This window comes from Mytilus californianus, unplaced genomic scaffold, assembly GCF_021869535.1.
Source record: "Mytilus californianus isolate M0D057914Y unplaced genomic scaffold, xbMytCali1.0.p SCAF_7, whole genome shotgun sequence".
Classification (NCBI taxonomy): domain Eukaryota; kingdom Metazoa; phylum Mollusca; class Bivalvia; order Mytilida; family Mytilidae; genus Mytilus; species Mytilus californianus.
Window position 1 is genome coordinate 23,002,603 of NW_026262723.1, and position 20,664 is coordinate 23,023,266.

Genomic DNA, 20,664 nt, shown 5'->3' on the forward strand with positions numbered 1-20,664 from the left:
AATGTTAATAAATGTTAGTAATAGGAAATAAAATAAAATGACATATCAAATCATAATTGAAAACAAATTTTTGATATTATTACTAATAATAATAATACTAATAATAATAATAATAATACAATTAAGGAATGACTGTAATATTTTTTCTGTCTATGAAGAAATAACATCAAAAATGTGCTGCACACTGAATAACCGGCGTAGCGGGTTATTTTAAAGTGTGCACCACATTTTTTATGTTATTTCGAATAGACAGAAAAAATATTAAAGTCATTTCTTATAATTTAATTTTTAATTCCATTTTAAACCGGAGTAAATCATGAAAAAACGTTGATGACGTCAAGGTCACATGACAAAATTATGTCTATGTGCTGATAAACAAAACAACGTCAGCCAATCGGAAGACGCGTTACATCCGAAATTAAATTATATGATAATAAAAATAATAATAACAATAATGATACAAATGATAATAATAATAGTTATACAAATGATAAAAGTATTAAATTAAATGATAATACGCAAGTTTTTAATGTTTATTTATACCTGATATTGGATCAATGTTGCAAGTTCCTCCATATGGTGGCAGATTGGTTATAAATTCATATTCGGTAAAGCTAGGAGCGTAACCATACACTTTGCCATCTATTCTAAATCGATATATCTCTCCTCCAATGAGGGATCCCTGTTTAATTTTTATCGCCTGAGAGGATGTCCCTGAAAATAAAAAATAATCATGATCAAACTTGACAATCGATTTGAGAAGAGTTAAGACTTAATTTAAGTAGAGGGGGATTCTAAATTAAAAATGATACAATTTCATAATATTTTGCAAAAGTATAGTTAGGTAAATGTACTGTAAATTCTTTTATTAAACAAAATTGTCTGAGTTATCTCCACTGATTTAAGCATTTAAAAATAAATTGATAAAAAAAATGTCATAATAGTATAAAATCGTAATAAGGTGTTTATTTTGACAAATTCAATTTCTGCAGCAAATTTGTTTATTTCAGTAATTGTCTACACCGATCATTTGAAAGCGAAGATTAATTTAGACTCTAACTGAAATGAATAGTCTAAAAAATATCAAGAATTCAAAAAATTGAAAACAACACGTTTAATAATTTCATGCGTCCGAAGAGCTTTTCTGGATTTACCTTCATCAGGAACGCTCAATGCCAAACATTTGAAATCCGAGGGATGTATAAGTATAGAAATAGTTGAAGAGCTATATGACAAAAATACCTAAAACAAATAGCCAAATTCAAATTTCGATAGTAACTGCAAAAATATAAAAGTTTTGTCAAAACAGAAATCATACTATTGTAAAAATGAATTTGTCTTAAACATGTTAAATAGCTTGCATGATTAAAACAAGTAATTGGATGCAAGGTACTTAAAACAACTACAGGTCACAGTTTCATATGTATATATTGTCTATAGGTGTACCTGCTTCGGTCAGACCATCTAGGTTCTTGACAGGATAAAAACCTCCTAAGGTCTCATTCTTCAGATAAAGGCTCCATTTGTACTCCTCTTTATCGTAGTTAGTACATTCAGCGCACGTGACCGATAAAGTGAATTCACCAGACGGATTCATCTTTGATTTGCAATTTACATGACAACTGCAAAGTATAAAAAGAATACTAAGAGAATTCCCTGGGAGTTGGATAAAAATTCTTAACATTAAAATGAGTTGTTTATAGTTTCTATACGTAAAATATTAAACGTTTGGGATAATAAAAAAACAAAAAGGAATAAATAGAACAGCCAAATCCGTCTTATTTCAAGTTTACATTATATTATGCATCTGCAATATGTTTGTGACTATCCTCTTTTGTGAACTTGTAGTCTTGCAGTGTTTGTCTTTATAAATGTTTCATTGTAATTTATTGAACAAAACCGTTGATCATTTCTGCAGAACTGCTTTTTCACATTGAATTTTTCTTAAGGATCATATACAGTGAGTAACATCAAGGGGAACGTATTCTGATTATCAAAGTGTGCATTTTGACAAATAATTTCTATCCAATAATGCTTAATTTTTTATTCATTTAATCCTAAGCAATCACCAAATGGCTAAAAGAATAACCACTTTTAAATATTATCCTGTTTACTAAATGAAATTTGTTATTCTGCTATCTTATCAACAATACATATCATAATTATATTGATGCATTGAAACCAAGTAATAAAATAAAAAAAAAAACTTACTTAATAATAAGCGTTGGTGGATCTCCCTCAACAACATAAACTAACTGTTCAAACGAACCCACTCTGTCATCTTTATACACTTCTACTTCAAACACATTCTCTGTATTTGGTTCTAAATACAAAGTACTTATTTTTAGTTGTGACTCGTGAAATGGCAGAATGCCAATTCCTGTTCCGAAACAACCATCCTGTCTAGACATGTTGACATATATATCCCATTCAGGAATATCAATCTGCGAAATTGTTTCTTCGTATACGTTTGTAGACTGTCGGCATTTCCATATAAATCTCATTCCTGTCTTGTTGTTGGGGTCATCAATATCTGGATCAAATGATTGTTCTCCTGCATTCATAACCAGCATTTGATTATAACCAACAACTCTAGCGTTGCCACCGCTTATTTTAACCTTGAGTGGAGTTGGTATAATTTCTAAGTAGGTGAAGTCTTCAGCTGACAATCCATATATTTCAGTCATTGAAACATTTAAATTAATTCTGTATTGTCCAGTCGGTAGTATTCTTGGTATGAAAACTAAATTCAAGTTATTCAATTCGACAGAATCGTCTATCTTGTAGTTTTCAAATATATAATCTTGATAGGTTTCTCCTTGGCTAATTTTGTAAATATTCCAAAGATATGAAACCGTCTGGGAAACTTTACAATTAACTTCTGCAGAACTTTCTAGTGTTATCCTTTGTGATTTTTGGATGACTTCTGGTTCATCAATATCTTGTCCACCTCCGTTTATATGAACAACCGGATAAAAACAACTTATTCCACTTATTATGGCCATTGATGATATACTTTTAGATGAAATAAGATTAGAACCTGTGAGTATGACATGATAGGTTGAATTTTTACGATACATATGCGTATGAATAAGACTTGACGACGGTTGCCAGTACATGTATTTGTAATTCAATGACGCTGCGATATCTTCACAGTTCTTCTCACCATACAAAACAATTGGTGAATTATCACCCAAGTCCCATTTATAGCAAGATTCTGTACCAGGTTGACTTAATTGAAGAGTAAAAGTAGTAGTTTCAAATGCATTTGTAGGTCCGTTGTTACTTAATGTAGAAATCAGGACAGTCTGGTAAATGGACATATTGAACGTTCTAGTAATGTGCGACAGTTGATTACTGGCGTTTACAACAATTTTAAAATTCCCGCCATTTACAAATTGATATGTCAAGGTAGGATTTTCAGTTTCCCTTACAACGTTATTTCCCAAGTCCCACACATATTTAATATAGTTTCCGCTCACGGTTGAGGCATCAAATATTATATCTCGTTCAGTTGGATAAATATTTTCCTCGTCCCCATAACCGAAACTTACGTCAGAGCTGTAATCCGACAAATAAAAGTATTTTGTAATTTTCAGTCCTGTCACAGCTTCTAACACCCAAACATACGCTTCTGCATACTTTTGAGATACAATATTGCTAGCATGGAATGTTATTTGATATTTTCCTTTTTGAAAATAAGTTTGAGTTTTATTTATTTGAAAATTACTAACAAAGTCTCGATTTATATTATCCGAATAAACTGTACCATCTCCTATAGAATAGTTGTATTTTACTTTACTTCCGCTTTCAATGTTAAACATGAAATCTATAGAATTTCCGGATGGAATGTACGGTGTGGTGTGGTAAATAGATATACCGGAAATCGGTTGTTGTAGAGAAGTCCATGTGGTAAGTGACATGTGACTTATTTTGTTTAAACAGTTCATATCTATCTTGACTTCCCCAATGAAGCTGGCATTATCATATTTAATGTTGAACTGTTCCGATTTACCAACTTGCATCTGATTTACGTAAAATATATCCGTAGATATGTTTCCAAACGTAACATTGCATTTCACGTGAGATGGTGGATTTATAATTCCATTGTAATCCACTGTTAGAATTATGTCTCCAGGTGGATTAGCAATTACAGGAACTGTAGATAAAATCATATCCTGCACCACATTTTCGACGTACACCTGGTCGTTCATGGTAAACGTCTCAGAAGAAATATTATTTGAAGCTTCAACAGACACATTGTATATCCCAACTTCGTTTATTGATATTGTGTGATAAAATAATGTTATTCCACGTTTCTCATTTCTAATGTATACGGTGTCATAATTTTCATCGTTAACAAATATGTCAAAATTTAAATTTGATCCATTACTAGTCCGTATGGTAAGAAGCACATCACTGTTTGGTATAACTGCATACGAGTTTGCTGTCACAGTTAGATCATGGACAACTTCATCCACAGTAAAGTTGGCCTCTATTATCTGAATACTCACACGATTAGATATATTTACTTTTAAAATGTATGTTCCAACGTCATAATAATGAGAATCCGATACTTGTTGAAATTCTGAAACAAACTGGTTTAAGATTTCACCATCACCAAAGTTTATCTGGAGGAGTAAATTACTGTAGCTATATTCTGCAGAAATGATGTCAATCATTAAGTATCCAGAATACACTGGATCAAGCTGTGTTGTGTTCAGAATTAAGCCAGCAACTACTTTCTGTATGATGAGATATGTACTGGTTTGAACATGACTGACGGCATTTGATGTATTAACCGTTATAGTAATATTCCCTTCATTCGTATATCTTAAAAACAGAAAGTAGAAAATATAGCATAAATTTTGACTTACTCTTTTGCTCAATCCACCATTATCTACATAAGAAAATGCCTGTACCAAGTCAGGAATATGAAAGTTGTTATCCATTCGTTTGATGTGTTTGAGCTTTTGATTTTGCCATTTGATTAGGGACTTTCCTTTTGGAATTTTCCTCAGAGTTCTTGTTTTGTGATTTTACTTTTTGCTGTAATTCACTTTAGAGTATTTAGACAAATGACGCATGACCACGATCTCAGCAACTTTATTTTAGTTCGTGCAACCCAAACCTGTTTATCTCCCATATTTTGTTGTGTATTTACGATAATTTAGCTGTGACTTGAAAACACCATTTTCATACGTGTTTAATTCCTTTGTAGAAACAAACACAGTCTTACGTACATGATTTTTTTTTCGTTGTTATTGGCTTTGAACTAGTTGTCAGTAACTGCGAGTACTCTCAGATCTGTATTTATAGTCTTTTTGTTGCTGGGATGTATAATTACCTGTCCACGTCCACTCTGTGTTTTTGTTATATGTATTTCTATTTGTATCCATCTGATGAATTAAGCCTTTTTCAACTGATTTTTATAGTTTGTTCTTATGTTGTACTGTTACACCACTTTCCCAGGTTAGGGGAAAGGTTGAGCGCTCACAAACATGTTTAACCCCTCCACATTCTTTACGTGCCTGTCCCAAGTCAGGAGCCTGTAGTTCAGTTGTTGTCGTTGGTTCATGTCTGTCATTTTTGTTTTTCGTAAATTGTTTTGTTATAAATTAGGCCGTTAGTTTTCTCAATTGAATTGTTTCATATTTTTAATTTCGGGGCCTTTTATAGCCGACCATACGGTATGGGTTTTTCTCATCGTTGAAGGCCGTACGGTTGCCTATAATTGCTTACATCCACTTCAATTGAACTTTGGTGGATAGTTGTCTCATTGGCAATCATACCACATCTCCATATTTTTATACAGATTATGGTTTAAGTTGGTCTTATTAATGATTGAATATGTTTTATTTCATGTCAGATGGTTGGAAGTTGTTGTTAGTTTATTCATTAAATTTTTAAAGAAATTTGTAAGCCTCAGTTATAGTTGAATCACCTGTCTTTCCAGATAGCATTATGTAGTTACTATCTTAAAGGGGCACTAGCTACGAGAAAAATAAAAAATCTAAAGTATGATTTTTTTGTTCAATCATTAATGAAAGTGAAATAATGGAATAATAAATAGCTTTTAGCAGCAAGTATGGTTCAATTTTGTCAAAATAAGCTAAGAAACATTGATGATGAATTATTCACTTGCAAGTGAATAATTCGACCTCATTGAATCCGTATTCATGTGAACTTCAATTTAACCCCTTAGCTAGAGATGGATAATGCATGCATCGTGTGTGATCAGTTATTTAAAGGAAAAAAATGTCAACATTGAAAGTGAAACAAAGGTATATCATTTGATTGACAGATTCGATCCACAAAAAACATTCTTATACAGATAAAAACCATGATTAACATGTATTTTTAATCTATAACATGAAACTAAGTAGACCTAGAAAAATCCAATTGCACGAGTTCGCTTAATCTATTTATATCTAAATTTATGTTTATATCCCTTATATGACCATCGGAGGTTTTCGGAGGTCAACTCGATAGTTAATTAGATGGCGTCTAGACTAAATACACACAAAACGAAGCTACATATTATCGGGCCCATGTCTTGTAAGTTGTTTATTTTAGACTTTTAATAATTTTGATAAATGTTTTACATTGTTATAAATCAAATATGAGAATTTGAGTCAAATCGGTGAACATGAATTTGACTACTAGTGCCCCTTTAAGTATTTTTAACAGATTCTTCAAGTCACTCAAATTTAAAAAAAAAGAATATAATAGTTTAAGTTCTATTCAACATACTAATAGTAACTTCACTACTTAAACAAATGATTTCGTTATTCAAACAACACCAACTTTATTATTGATATAATAAAAGAACAGAGTTCAAATGTCCCCCGCGTTGCACATATTTTATATTTCCAAGGGGCATAACTCTTTTAAAAAAGTCGATCATCCACCATTATAGAACTTGTCCGAGATACTGCTGATATTAACCTATAGTATAAGTTTTATAAAAATCTGGCAAGAATTGTACCATGAGAGCGCTAACGAGGCCATTTTCCATAAATTTAATATTTCCAAGGGCCATAACTCTTTTAAAAAAAGTAGATCGACCACCATTATAAAACTTGTCCGAGATATTGCTGATATTAACCTATAGTATAAGTTTTATAAAAATCTGGCAAGAATTGTACCTGTGAGATCGCTAACAAAACCCGACGGACGGACGGACAGACGGACACATGGACGCAAGGACGGACGGTCGGACGCCCGGAATTCCCATGTCCCCCGCAACGCGTTACGCGGGGGACAAAAAGTTAAATAGCCCAATTGTCTTTTTGAGAGGAAAATATAGAAATAAGATATCTTACTGATGAGAAAATGTCCATGGTGACATGAATGACAACATCTCTGGATCAGTATAGCTGGAACTTGTTCCGTCACCAAAATCAACGTTATATGATACATCTGATCCTCTTGTTATCGTTACTGTACATGTAACTATGTCTGATAGTTTGTAATATTGCTTATCACAGGCAAGCTTCACATCACTGATGGGATCGACATTGATATTATCAATTACTGAAATTTAAAAAAAAAAACGTGTCTATTTTTAGAACTTAATCAATGAACGGACATGTACAATAAATGTTTGTTGAAATAAATTTTCCTGGTTGGTGAATTTAGAATGCATTTTATAAAGACAGTTTAAATCGCCATTTTGGTTTGTTTACTGTAACTTAAAAAAAAGTAGATTTGTTGGAATATAAATGTGAGTACTTACACCGTCATTTTTTAGAATTCTTCCCTTTTATTTACTTACAAACTAGGAAACTGACCCCCTTTTTACAGATTTGCAAATACATGTAGTTCTACTTATCCCGGATAATAGAAAAAATCATTTATCTAACTGTTTTCCTGTCTGTGTGTTTAAAAAACTTTTATATTGAAGTACAAATTTTAAAATGAAATAAAATGTGATACAATTGCAAATTCTAATATGTTGCCTAACTACTATGAAACAAAGCCTGGTGAATTAAGCTGTAGTTTCAAAATAGAAGTAATAAAGTGATAGATATTTCTCCTTTTATATGTTTATGTTGTACATTACGAAAAAAATATTCTTTTTATTATCTTTATAGTTTGCGATAGACTTAATAAAATGTAATGGAAAATATGACTTCCTAGTACATTCAGCTAATTGTTCTTACTTCCACATAAACGTCCAGGCCGACTTTTTTCAACTGATATATCCAAATACCCTGTTTTACAGGTACAATTATAACGGCCCTCATAATTCATACAGTCTGCATTCACGTCACAGTCGTTCCACAGAGAACTTTCGCATTCATTGATATCTGAAATAACAAAGTAAATATGCATTTTCAATTAAGAAACTAACGGCCTAACTTATAACAAAATAATTAACGAAAAACATAAATGACAGACATGAACCAACGACAACCCCTGAACTACAGGCTCCTGACTTAAGATTGACACATAAAGAATGAGGTGAGTTTAAACAAGTTTGAAGGACAACATAAAAACAAGTTTGAAGTATAACATAAAAACAATATATTCAAATCAGTTGAAAAAAGCTTAACTCATCAGATGGATACAAAGCAGAAAGACAAAGACCAGACGTGGCAGGGTATTTATACATCCCGTAAAACAAACAAAAAACACAAAATAAAGATCTGAGAGTACTCGCAGATACTGACAGCTAGTTCAAAGCAAATAACAACAAATAAATATTCATGTATCTAAGGCTAAAATATGAATCAGTACACATACAACATACAACGGGTTTAGTACAAAGACGTCATTAACAGTCAGAGAAAAACATAACCTTGTGCAATGACAAAATTTTTGTAATGTTGTTGCAAAGAAAGGTTGATCATCTGCAGGTGAACAATTTGTCTCTATTTGATACTGTCATATGTATAATTGATTTCACTTTTGCTATAATTGTTTAATGATTAATTTTCTCTTTGAAATATTTATAGAAAAATAACGATCACCCAACTTTTATCTTGTTATCGGAATTGGCCAAAAACATACACATAGTTGATTAAAGACGAGTGTAATTGATTATGTAAGCATTATTTAAAGTTGTAAAAAGATTACTGTTACTCAGTATTAGTTCCATAATCCGATTTATTTAGACTTTTAAATCCCTTCACTTCGATCACACCTGAAGAGGAGTCACAATCACACGAGGACACGGTTTTTACAAGCAGTTTCGTTGCTGCACAAAGAGAATATTTCAGTCTCTAGTATATTACTTTTTAAATAACTTTTACCATATGTCTTGTAAGAGATAAATAAAGGCAACAGTAGTATACCGCTATTCGAAATTCATAAATCGATTAAAAAAAAAAAAACAAATCCGGGTTACAAACTCAAACTGAGGGAAACACATCAAATATAAGAGGAGAACAACGACACAACAGAAACTCAACACTAAAATGCAACACACACAGAAACGAACTATTATATAACAATGGCCATTTTCCTGACTTGGTACAGGACATTTTAAGAAAAAATGGTGGGTTGAACTTAGTTTTGTGGCTAGCCAAACCTCCCGCTTTTATGGCAATGTTAGATATAACATTAAAATGACAAAATTACATGACAGGACTACATAAAAATAAATGGGAGAACATACAGGAAAGAGACACACACAAACAATAGCTATCAAAAGGTACCAGGCTTATAATTTAATACGCCAGACGTGCGTTTCGTCTACATAAGACCCATCAGTGACGCTCATATCAAAAAAGTTCGAAAGCCAAAACAAGTACAAACCTGAAGAGCATAGAGGACCAAAAGTTCCAAAAAGTTGTGCCAAATACGGCTAAGGTTATATGCCTTGGATAAGAAAATCCTTAGTATTTAGAATAATTCATACTTTTACATACTTATAAATTTCCAAAAAATAGGATAGAGTTTAAGATTAGGTTTGTAATACTGATATAACATGTATTAATAACAATGAAAATTACAAAACATATTAATATAAAATTGTGGGAGAAATTAGATAATTAATTGTATTATCAAGCATATACAAAACTTTCAACCAATAATGTTCAATCAATAATGTTAAACCTATCAAACCTTTTGTTATCTGTACAAATATATTGAAAATATGCATACCCTGTACCGTCAAGTTGTCTGCTGTGAACTCAATCCCATAATCCAGAAAATCCCCGCCCCCGTTAGTGACAGCTGTATATAGATCCATTGCTGAAGCGTTTGTTGTTAATTTGTAGTATACATATATGTCCACTATAATACTACCAGGCAGTATGCTATGAATTGCAACGTCTTTGTATGTTGTGTTCATAAAATTGGATTCCATTAGCTGTGTGAACTGTGGGTAAAAGTTTATGAAGTGAATTTCTTCTAAATTGAACTATTATTATATGCGAACAATAATAATTGTTTCCGCCTAAGAATAATTTCATTAAAAAAGACAATTTTGTGTTTAAAATTTACATTTAGTTGAACAACCCACCTTAAAGGAACACAAGAGAAGAACATTTTATCGTTTAAACTTATTCTATCTAAAACTGTTTGCAGTAACTACTACATCTAATCTATAAATATCATATTAACTTACGGAATTTTGTAACTGTTTCAACAATTGCTGATACACAGGTGAGGATGTATTTTGCATATCAGAGGTATATATAGCCTGACTATCATTTAATTTCGTGATCTTCATCCCCAACTCAAATATTTGTAGATCTACGAAAATCAATATCAAGTAATCAAAAGCTAAAATTGCCGAATATGTAAAGGACAGTATATAGATGACAATATGTTTTTACTCTAAATGAATTACCTATGTGCGTATGTGTTTTTCGAAAACAGAACCAGTTATCTGCATCTTTTCGACTTTATAAACCCTGTAACCTCTATAGGTGTAATACCACCATTGATTTTCCCCTATTAGTCTTTGTTAAATTTGCACTTTTCAAAAAATTGTGCAGAATTTATCTTTGTTTCAAATAAAGAAATACTTGGCATGAGTAAAGTTTGATCCTGTCCAGTACTATAGAAAAAATTTCACATAACATTTCATTGCATATAAGAAAATAACCATCACTGGAAGTTAACCAATCAAATTTTCCCCCTTTTTTAACCTGTGTACAAGCTTTAGTAACCATGTAACCTCAAGTTTCCAAAATATTCTATAGAAACCCCAAATAAAAAAATAATGGTGCTTTGAAATACCCAAGATATATGTTTATGACCCAGAAATGTTTTACTGCAATGAAATGTAGGATCAATTACCTACAACTGTCAAATTCAAGGGAATATTTTTTTTCGACCTATTTTCGTATGCAACCGGATGTGACGTACTATGATTTGGTGGTATTACACCTAAAGAAGACTTTTTTGTTAAATAAACTGAATGTGACTTTTTTCCTTTGTAATACTGGTTATTTCAAGCATTCCTGTCAAGTTTTGTCATAATCAGTCCAATAGTTTGAGAAAAATCTAGTATAATGTAAGACGACATCTACAGCGATTCGAGCTAAATTTCTTCGAAAAATCCAAACCAAGCCGCATCATGATAGAATATAGTGTGGACCAATAAATGATCAAATATTTATCTCATCTGCCTACAAACAGTTGAATATGATACAAAAGATGACTTTAGGATGATAAATACTACTAATGGACCTCTTTGTCTTCCTTATAAGGTCTCTTTTGGTCCATTTATACCTCTCATTTCCTCAAAATTTCTACTTTATAGGCCAATAAATAAACATTTTGGGGTAACTTTCACTCATTTATGATAGAAATGTTATAATAAATGATTAATTGAAGTATTCAAGCTGAATGAACTATCCGTATAAAAGTTTACTGTCTCCAAGGAGGTTTCAATAAGTCCTTACGTAAAACTTAAATTTACGCCGCGTTCCAGAGAGGGACATAAAAAGCTTCTCTTTTGGTGAATAATTTGTTGTTACTGCTTTAAAAATAACTTCATTTACTTAAAACTATATATTTATTAAAGTATTTCTTAGGAAAAATTTTCTAGTATAGCAGAATATAAGAAAAAAGGAGAAAAAGCTCCCCAAACTCTAAGTATGGCTTATTCTGTCAACTAATATTCATGGTAAAGTCCTATTTCAAGGAAATTTTCTCATAAAATGTGTTTTGGAGACTCAATCCACTCAGAATATTTCATTATTAGTAATATTTCACTTAAATAGCAAGAAATTTTAACACATGAGAGTACTCACAAGGTCAAAGGTGCATGTACAGCTTCCCATATTAGGTGTAATACCACCATTGATTTTCCCCTATTAGTCTTTGTTAAATTTGCACTTTTCAAAAAATTGTGCAGAATTTATCTTTGTTTCAAATAAAGAAATACTTGGCATGAGTAAAGTTTGATCCTGTCCAGTACTATAGAAAAAATTTCACATAACATTTCATTGCATATAAGAAAATAACCATCACTGGAAGTTAACCAATCAAATTTTCCCCCTTTTTTAACCTGTGTACAAGCTTTAGTAACCATGTAACCTCAAGTTTCCAAAATATTCTATAGAAACCCCAAATAAAAAAATAATGGTGCTTTGAAATACCCAAGATATATGTTTATGACCCAGAAATGTTTTACTGCAATGAAATGTAGGATCAATTACCTACAACTGTCAAATTCAAGGGAATATTTTTTTTCGACCTATTTTCGTATGCAACCGGATGTGACGTACTATGATTTGGTGGTATTACACCTATAGGCTTGTATGCAGAATACGTATAATCTACGATATTAAGTATAAGAGATAGGCGAAAGAAATCAAAGTGACCTTCAAACTCATAAGTCGAAAATAAAGTGACAACGTCATGGCTAAAACAAAAAAAAACAATAATCTATGTAATACAATTTTTCCTTTTCTGTATGACGTTTTATTGACGTTGTTTTTGTTTTCGTCGGTTTTCTGTACGTTGTCGCTTTTCTTAGACTTGTGGTTCTATTTTGCCTTCTATGCAACTTCTCAATAATAGCGGCAACTCAGAAAATCTTGAAACAGCATCAATGTGCTTCTTTATAATGCAGGAAAGTGTTATTTTGTTTCATTTCTTTTTATTGTTTTTGCCTCAAGAATTTTTATGATTAAAGTGCAAAATAGTTACACGCACGCTTATGATTAAGTCAATAAACAATCTTGTCTTCTAAAAAAAGATTTATTTTTGTCATGATTCACTAGAAAATAATTTTAAAATCATGAAATGTAATGATGCTGTAATGGTTTATGTGGAAAAATGTTTTAAAAAACATTCTTTACAATTGGGAAAAGATACGAGTGTGCCAAAAACCTTGAGTCGAAGAAATAAAAATGAATTGACGCGACAGTAGTTTACGATGTTCAAATCTCGTTACTCAATTCAGGGGAAACAAATCAAGGTAACAAAAAAGGAAAGAAAAAAAAACTAACGGCATCGCATCAACTCCAAAATGAGCGAGTCCAGGTATGTAGACGTCTCCTGCTATTTCAAAATCAGTAGTAGAATATATAAAATCAGAATAAAAGAAAAATATTGAAAACAAAACCGTCCTACAAACACCAAACAGACAACTAAGATCAAACAATACAAACCTCATCAAAACTGGGGGTCTGAACAGGTAAGCAATTCCTACTTAACTACTTAACTAGAAACAAGTACATATATGATAACATTCTTGGATGTCATGCATTTATTAAACTGTTGCAGGATTTTTCAGAGTTTTAAGAAATAAAACATTTACTCAGATGATGACATCGTATTTGACAAGTGGATGGTTCAGCTACCTACAAAAACTAGGTTTTACCCACCATTTTCTTCGGAGAATACCTGTATCAAGTCAGTAATATGACAATTGTTTTCCATTCGTTCGGTTGGTTGGTATTGTCGAGCGTTTTATTTTGTCAGGCTTATAGACTTCCCCCTTTTTTCATTTACATTGTAGTTTGGTATTTTTGTTAATACTTTGTTTTAGTACTTGTATCGTGGTCGAATATCGGTAGCATGGTCATTGTTTGTGGTAATACTATAATAAACAGATACATACCTAGACAAGTGAAATCATTCTCTTGATAGAATCCATCATGACATCCACACCAATAGTTTCCCTCTGTGTTGGTACAGTTAGAGTGCAATGGACAAGGGCTCTCCTTACATTCGTCAATGTCTGTCAAATTTTAATGTTTAAATAGATCTAGTGTCTATTTGTCTAGTTTGCAGTTGCATAATGTCTTATTTTTATACTAACTATATTGCCAAATCCATCATATCCTTAAGATAATTAGTAATACAATGACATACAAACGATTAGCACTCGAAAAATGGAATTTATAAATATTCCAAAGTTAAAAATCGAAATCTGATTCAGAAACTGTCAACAATTGAAAAACTCTACATATAAACAAAAAGTATAATTATCACATATTGTATTTACGATGAAAAGCGCTCTCCAAGTATCAAGTAAAGATGGAACACTCATGCTTATGATAGATGCTTTGAATACTAGCTTATTTTTTGAAGTATTCATATTTTCACTATTAATATCAAAACCATGTTGACATCATCTAAACCATTGTATCTATAGTACTGTACAAAAATTCCTCCAGAATTATTCTAACATGTAGTAGTAATACAATACATAATAAACCGTTGACACAGAGATATGTCTCGCCAGTCGGCTGAAATTCAGAAAACACTATCATATGGACAGCAACATGGTTTATTAACTCAGTCGCTGGTAATGCAATTTTATACAAAATATCATTGATCTATCACATGCAGTTCTTATCAAACTGACTTAAGCAGAAAACTTAACATTGAAAATTGCTAATTAATTCAAAGTGACTAGACCATGACCTAGGGGGCAGGGCCCCAAAATAGTCGTCAAACTGATATTCAAAGATAGTAATGCAGCTTTATAGAAAATATCATTGATCCATCACAAGTAGATCCTATCAAACTAACTTAAGCAGAAAACTTAACATTGAAAATTGCTAATTAATTCAAAGTGACTAGACCATGACCTAGGGGGCAGTGCTCCAAAATAGTCGTCAAACTGATATGTAAAGATAGTAATGCAACTTTAAAGAAAATATCATTGATCCATCACAAGTAGATCCTATCAAACTAACTAAAGCAGAAAAATTAACATTGAAAATTGCTAATTAATTTAAAGTCACTGGAACATAACCTAGCGGGCAGGGCCTCGAAATAGTCGTCAAGCTTATATGTACTGATAGTAATACACCTTATCGCTATTCCCGCTTGACCCGAGAATCTGTCCCACTCGAACTTTTGACGTCATACAACAATCACTTTTCCATAGTGGCGTTAGACATTTTCTATTATGACGTCAAAATTTTACGGGAACTTGTGTGGTGTCCAGTAATGGCGGACAAATAGCAATAAGGTGTATGCAACTTTACATTAAATTTCAATGATATATTACATGTAGTTCCTTTCAAACAAACTGAAGCATAAAACTTAACAATTGTTGACGCCCCGTCGCCATCGCCGGAAAAGAAATCCCTATGTCCTGTTTTCTGCGACTTTTGTTGCAGGCGAGACAGAAATCATTTCTTATAAATAAAAATAACATAATACCCTGACACTGTCCATTAAGCAACTGAAATCCTGTTATACAGTTACATGCATAGCTACCAATCGTATTGATACACTCTGTATGATCTGAACATGGAGAAGCCAGACATTCATTTAAATCTGAAATAAACAACGAATGTGAAAGTGTGACAATCTCAGACATTTGATTAAAAAACAGATCTTACTAAACAAAATTATAAGGTGGAATTTAATATTAACTGGTAATGTATGTGCCTTTCTTAAATCCTTCATCCTATTTTTGACAGATATAATGACCAGAGAATCATTAAAGAGTTACTTCTTTTAGTGTTTTCAATAACTTAGGAAGCCCTACAAAAATTGGTGGAAAACTATGACGTTATAATATAATGCTTTCAAATATTTGTGATAGCTTTCTGGTGCATTATTTCTCAAGTTTATTAAATTTATTTAATAAAATTTACCTTTGCAATGGTTGTCAATCATCTGATAACCAGAAGTACAGTTACAAGTATAACTGCCATCCGTGTTAATACATTTCGATTGTGACGGACAGATTCCATATAAGCATTCATTAACATCTGAAAAAACATTTTCACGTACACATGTAATGTTTTTAAGGTAAGAATATATTCATAATTTTCTGTAATTAAATTGGTATATATTTACAATCAAATAAAAACATAATAATCACTACGTTTAAAACTTAAAATATATACTTCCAATAAAATACTTTCAAAATATAATTGATATTTTGGTTTTTTATCATTTTTATACTTTTTTCTAAGATAATGATATCACCTTGAAAAAGAAAGTTAACTCACCGCGGCATTCTGTTCCTGTGTTAATGTAACCAGTCAGACACGTACAGGTAAAACTTCCATTAGTGTTCGAACAACTTGAATGTTCAGGACATGGGTTGTTCTTGCATTCATTGACATCTACAAAAAGACCCATACATTAGATTGGATATCAGTGGGTACAAAGAAATTTGGGAAAGTCAACTTTATTTTGGGTAGGTTATGACTATTGCATTATTTTTATTCCGTCTGTTATTTAACAAAAACCCAATGAGATAGACAATGACAAAATGCGGTGATACCTGAACAATAAGTTCAGGTTTCACCGCATTTTAAATTCCAATATTATCAATAATAATGAAATAGTAATATTTTCATAAAATAGCGTATTTTTTCACATCAATAAGTATTACGATAGTTATATTTTTTGCATCCTGATTTAAAATTATGTTGTTTTCTGCGTTTGTGACATTTGATACAAAATCGAGTGTGTAGACAGGTTTAAATCACCATTTTCTACATAAGTAAATGCCTGTACCAAGACAGGAATATTACAGTTGTTTTCCATTCGTTTGATTTGTTTGAGCTTTTGATTTTGCCATTTAATAAGGGATTTTCCATTTTGAATTTTCCTTAGAGTTTGGTATTTTTGTTATTTTATTTTTTAACAACATCTAAGTGGTAAAAGTCTTATTTCATACTAGAGAAATTTTTTTTAATTAATCTCTTTTATCATACATCGATTAATATGTATTGTATTTGTAAAGAAAACCAATAACATTTGTGCTGATACAGCTGTATAATGAAGTTGAACAATAAAGAGGAACTACTATTAGTTTATATTAGTCCCAGTTTTGTCGTCATAACTTTGGAATGTTCGCAAAATATCAAAAGGGACAATAAAATAAGCAAAACAGAGTAATTGGAACTTCCAATACGCTTCTTGAAAACAATAATTTGAACGACTTAAATCTCAGTATGTTACCTATATTTTAAATTGGATTTAATTAATACTAGTATATTTATTTTTTTCACCAACTGGTAACAATAAAACAAAACTTAACTTTCAATATATATGCTTTTTTAAGTGTGATTTTTTTCCCCGAATATTGCCATTTTTTGTATACACTAATATGAAATATACCTATACAAACGCCACTTGATTCCTGGTAACCATCTCTACAGGTACAACCATAACTTCCCTTTAAGTTGTGGCAAACAGAGTTCATAGGACATGGGCTATATAAACATTCATTTATGTCTGCAACATATTAGGAAATGTTTTAAAATTAATAATATATAATGTCTTGAACTACATCCCTTTTCGGTTTCCTATTAATAGATCGCATGCCATTATCTTCTATTTTTTCATGTCATGATTAAAGGTATTTTATTATGCAAGGAAATGCGACGTCAGTCTTAATCAGATTGAATAGATAAATAAAAGGTGAACGAAAAAAATTTTATTCGGGTAACATTCTGGTTTTGTTTAAATACTCTAGTATGTTAAAATTATTTGTTTCTATGTTCACTCACGTATATGTGAACATCAATCGGTGTTCTTGCAATCGTCAGTGTATTTTATGATAAAAAGATATCAAACTCCATGTAAAGTTGAGAACAAAGGATGTGTTATTCAAAAATGTAAATACTACTCATCTTATTTTTCTTATTTTGTTATTAGCACAGAGGTATAAATACAATTCATTACAAACTGAAAGGCATTACAATTCTTTGCTTCATTGAAACCAGGCAATTGAAATCATGACAACATACTATAAGTTTAAAATCACATGAACAACTTTTATCTTAATTCTACAAGGCTGCTAATACAGTGATATTATATAGCATAATAAACTATTTTAACTTCTTTAAGTATGAATGATACCTAGGTTTTAATTGTCTAATTTAAGAATGTACTTACCTTCACATGAATCTTGAGATTTTACAAATCCAGAATGGCAGGTGCATATATAACTTCCATCTGTATTGTTACAAGTTGAATCAGGAGGACACACGTCTTGCAAACATTCATTTATGTCTGTAAAATAAAAAAAAATAAACTGTTAATGTATTCTAAATACATAAAGCTTACAGATCTCTCATACATATAATACATATATCTGAAGTGATGTACATAAAACTGAAATACATTATTTTTTTGTCTTTTATATAAACAGATTAATGTTTTTATATTTCTACATTATTTAGGTTTATCAATCAATATTAATCACTATAAATGATAAGGCGGATACATTTGAATGAATATTTACGCACCTGTACATACACCACCTATCTTTTGATATCCCTGATGACAAACACAGTAGAATCCACCATCTATATTAACACATGTGGAATGGTTATGGCAGACTTCTGGGTCTGAACATTCATTTATATCTAGAAATTAAAAAATCACAATAACAAAGACAAAAGCAGTAATGAAAAGAAAAACAATCTGAGGAAACGCGAAAGATATTACGGTTCAAGTTCATACACTAGGTATTCGTTCCATATTGACCTTAAGTTTATGTAATAAGTAGTTTCTATATTCTTTGACAATACTATAATATCATTTGTCACAAAAATATTTAGACATCTAACTGTCTTTTGTAGACTAAACGACCGTCTGGCGTACACAATTCTAATCCTGGTATCTATGATGAGTTTATTTAAGTATATTTATCTAAACATTGCATTTTCGTCCAGGTTTTTAGAATGGTAAATACTGGTACGTTTTAAAACTGTTCAGCTACTTTAATGAAGGAGACTTTGGTAAAGCTATATAATTAAATTTTGGATGTAACACGTCTTCTGATTTGTTTTTTTGTCTTTCAGTTCATAGACATAATTGTGTCATGTAACCGTGACGTCATCAACGTTCTGTCATGAATTACTTATTCAAAATGGAATTTAAAATAAAATTATAAGGAATGACTGTATTATTTTTTCTGTCTATTCGAATATTATCTAAAAAATGTGGTGCATAATTTTAAATAACACGCTACGCGGGTTATTCAGTGTGCACCACATTTTTTATGTTATTTCTTCATAGACCGAAAAAATATTAGTCACTCCTTAAATAAATCTTGAAAATATCTGGTAAATTTGTGACAACTATATGCATCAATTTACTCTTAGCTTCTAAGTAACACGTTCATTATTTAAATTCTGTTCATGGATGAAACTTACTATTACAAACTAATAACTGATTTTAAAGAGTTATCTTCCTTAACCCAGGTTTATGCCCTTAAATGTCGTTAAACTGTTTTTAAAGATAAAATGTACATTTGCAAGTAACCATTGATTATCTTAATTTTATCTTTAAAATACCTAGACATGCGCCACTAGACTCATAGAAGCCTTCTTCACAGGTACAGGTAAAACTGCCAACGGTATTGTTGCAATAAGCATGACTTGGACAAGCGTAGTCTAAACACTCATTGATATCTGCAAATAAATAATATATTATATTGATTTCGTCAACGTATATTAAGAAAAGTTTTATATATATAAGCAACATGTCGGAGTTTATTAGTAGGGGAAAATACTTACTCTTCAGGGAAGCCTGCTTATCACTCCTCTCGATTTTTGTTTAGTTTTTCCTTGATATTGCTGATAGTAGCGTTAAACATCAACACTCAATCAATCCATCCCCCTTTTTGTAACATTTTGCTCTCGTCATGTCCTTGACAAAAACATATACTACATGCACTACTCGTTGAAGTCATTATTCGGACTCACAAAATTATAAAGTGTTATATGAAAGTTTTTTTCTGTTTTCGTGATCATTTTATATAACATTTGAATAAAGAAAATGTTTAAGTCATCCTCTTAATGGATTGATCGTTCCATAAGTTTACGACTTTTGTGAGGTTTTCCTTCAATGAAATACAAACTAATATAAAACCTTACCTTCACAGAGCTCAACACTGGTTTTCTTGAAGCCTTCATCGCACATACATTTGTAACTTCCGACAGTGTTCAAACAAGAAGAATTACTTGTGCATATATCTGCCGTCAAACACTCATCCACATCTGCAAAATTTATTAATAATCAATAATATTTACGCATTCGTCAAATAATTTCTCTTCATTGATGCTCGAGGCCAAAATATTTGAAAGTCTAAAACCTCACAACCAACGATGAATAGTTGATAAAACCAAAAAGAACCAAGAGTAAAGCCAAACCAAGACAATAAATCAGAGCTATGCGTGAGGAAGATATTAAAAAACAACAAATTTAAATATGTATCCTATTAACGAACATGGAAAGTCTGGTAATATGGCCAAATTAAAACATTTG

General features: G+C 31.3%; 1 protein-coding gene across 1 annotated transcript in view; it reads right to left on the reverse strand.

The window, feature by feature from the left end:
• Positions 1-20,664, reverse strand: part of LOC127707503 (uncharacterized) — a 55,707-nt gene that overhangs the window by 22,784 nt on the left and 12,259 nt on the right. The window contains exons 7-22 of the mRNA XM_052212080.1: positions 20,274-20,396; positions 19,692-19,808; positions 18,639-18,758; positions 18,286-18,402; positions 17,506-17,622; positions 16,386-16,502; positions 16,026-16,142; positions 15,586-15,702; positions 14,030-14,149; positions 10,577-10,704; positions 10,111-10,327; positions 8,166-8,312; positions 7,326-7,536; positions 2,212-4,833; positions 1,447-1,622; positions 544-714 (exon numbers count right to left, since the gene is read on the reverse strand). Coding sequence (XP_052068040.1) covers positions 544-714; positions 1,447-1,622; positions 2,212-4,833; positions 7,326-7,536; positions 8,166-8,312; positions 10,111-10,327; positions 10,577-10,704; positions 14,030-14,149; positions 15,586-15,702; positions 16,026-16,142; positions 16,386-16,502; positions 17,506-17,622; positions 18,286-18,402; positions 18,639-18,758; positions 19,692-19,808; positions 20,274-20,396 — 4,737 coding nt within the window. The remainder of the gene's footprint in view (positions 1-543; positions 715-1,446; positions 1,623-2,211; positions 4,834-7,325; positions 7,537-8,165; positions 8,313-10,110; positions 10,328-10,576; positions 10,705-14,029; positions 14,150-15,585; positions 15,703-16,025; positions 16,143-16,385; positions 16,503-17,505; positions 17,623-18,285; positions 18,403-18,638; positions 18,759-19,691; positions 19,809-20,273; positions 20,397-20,664) is intronic.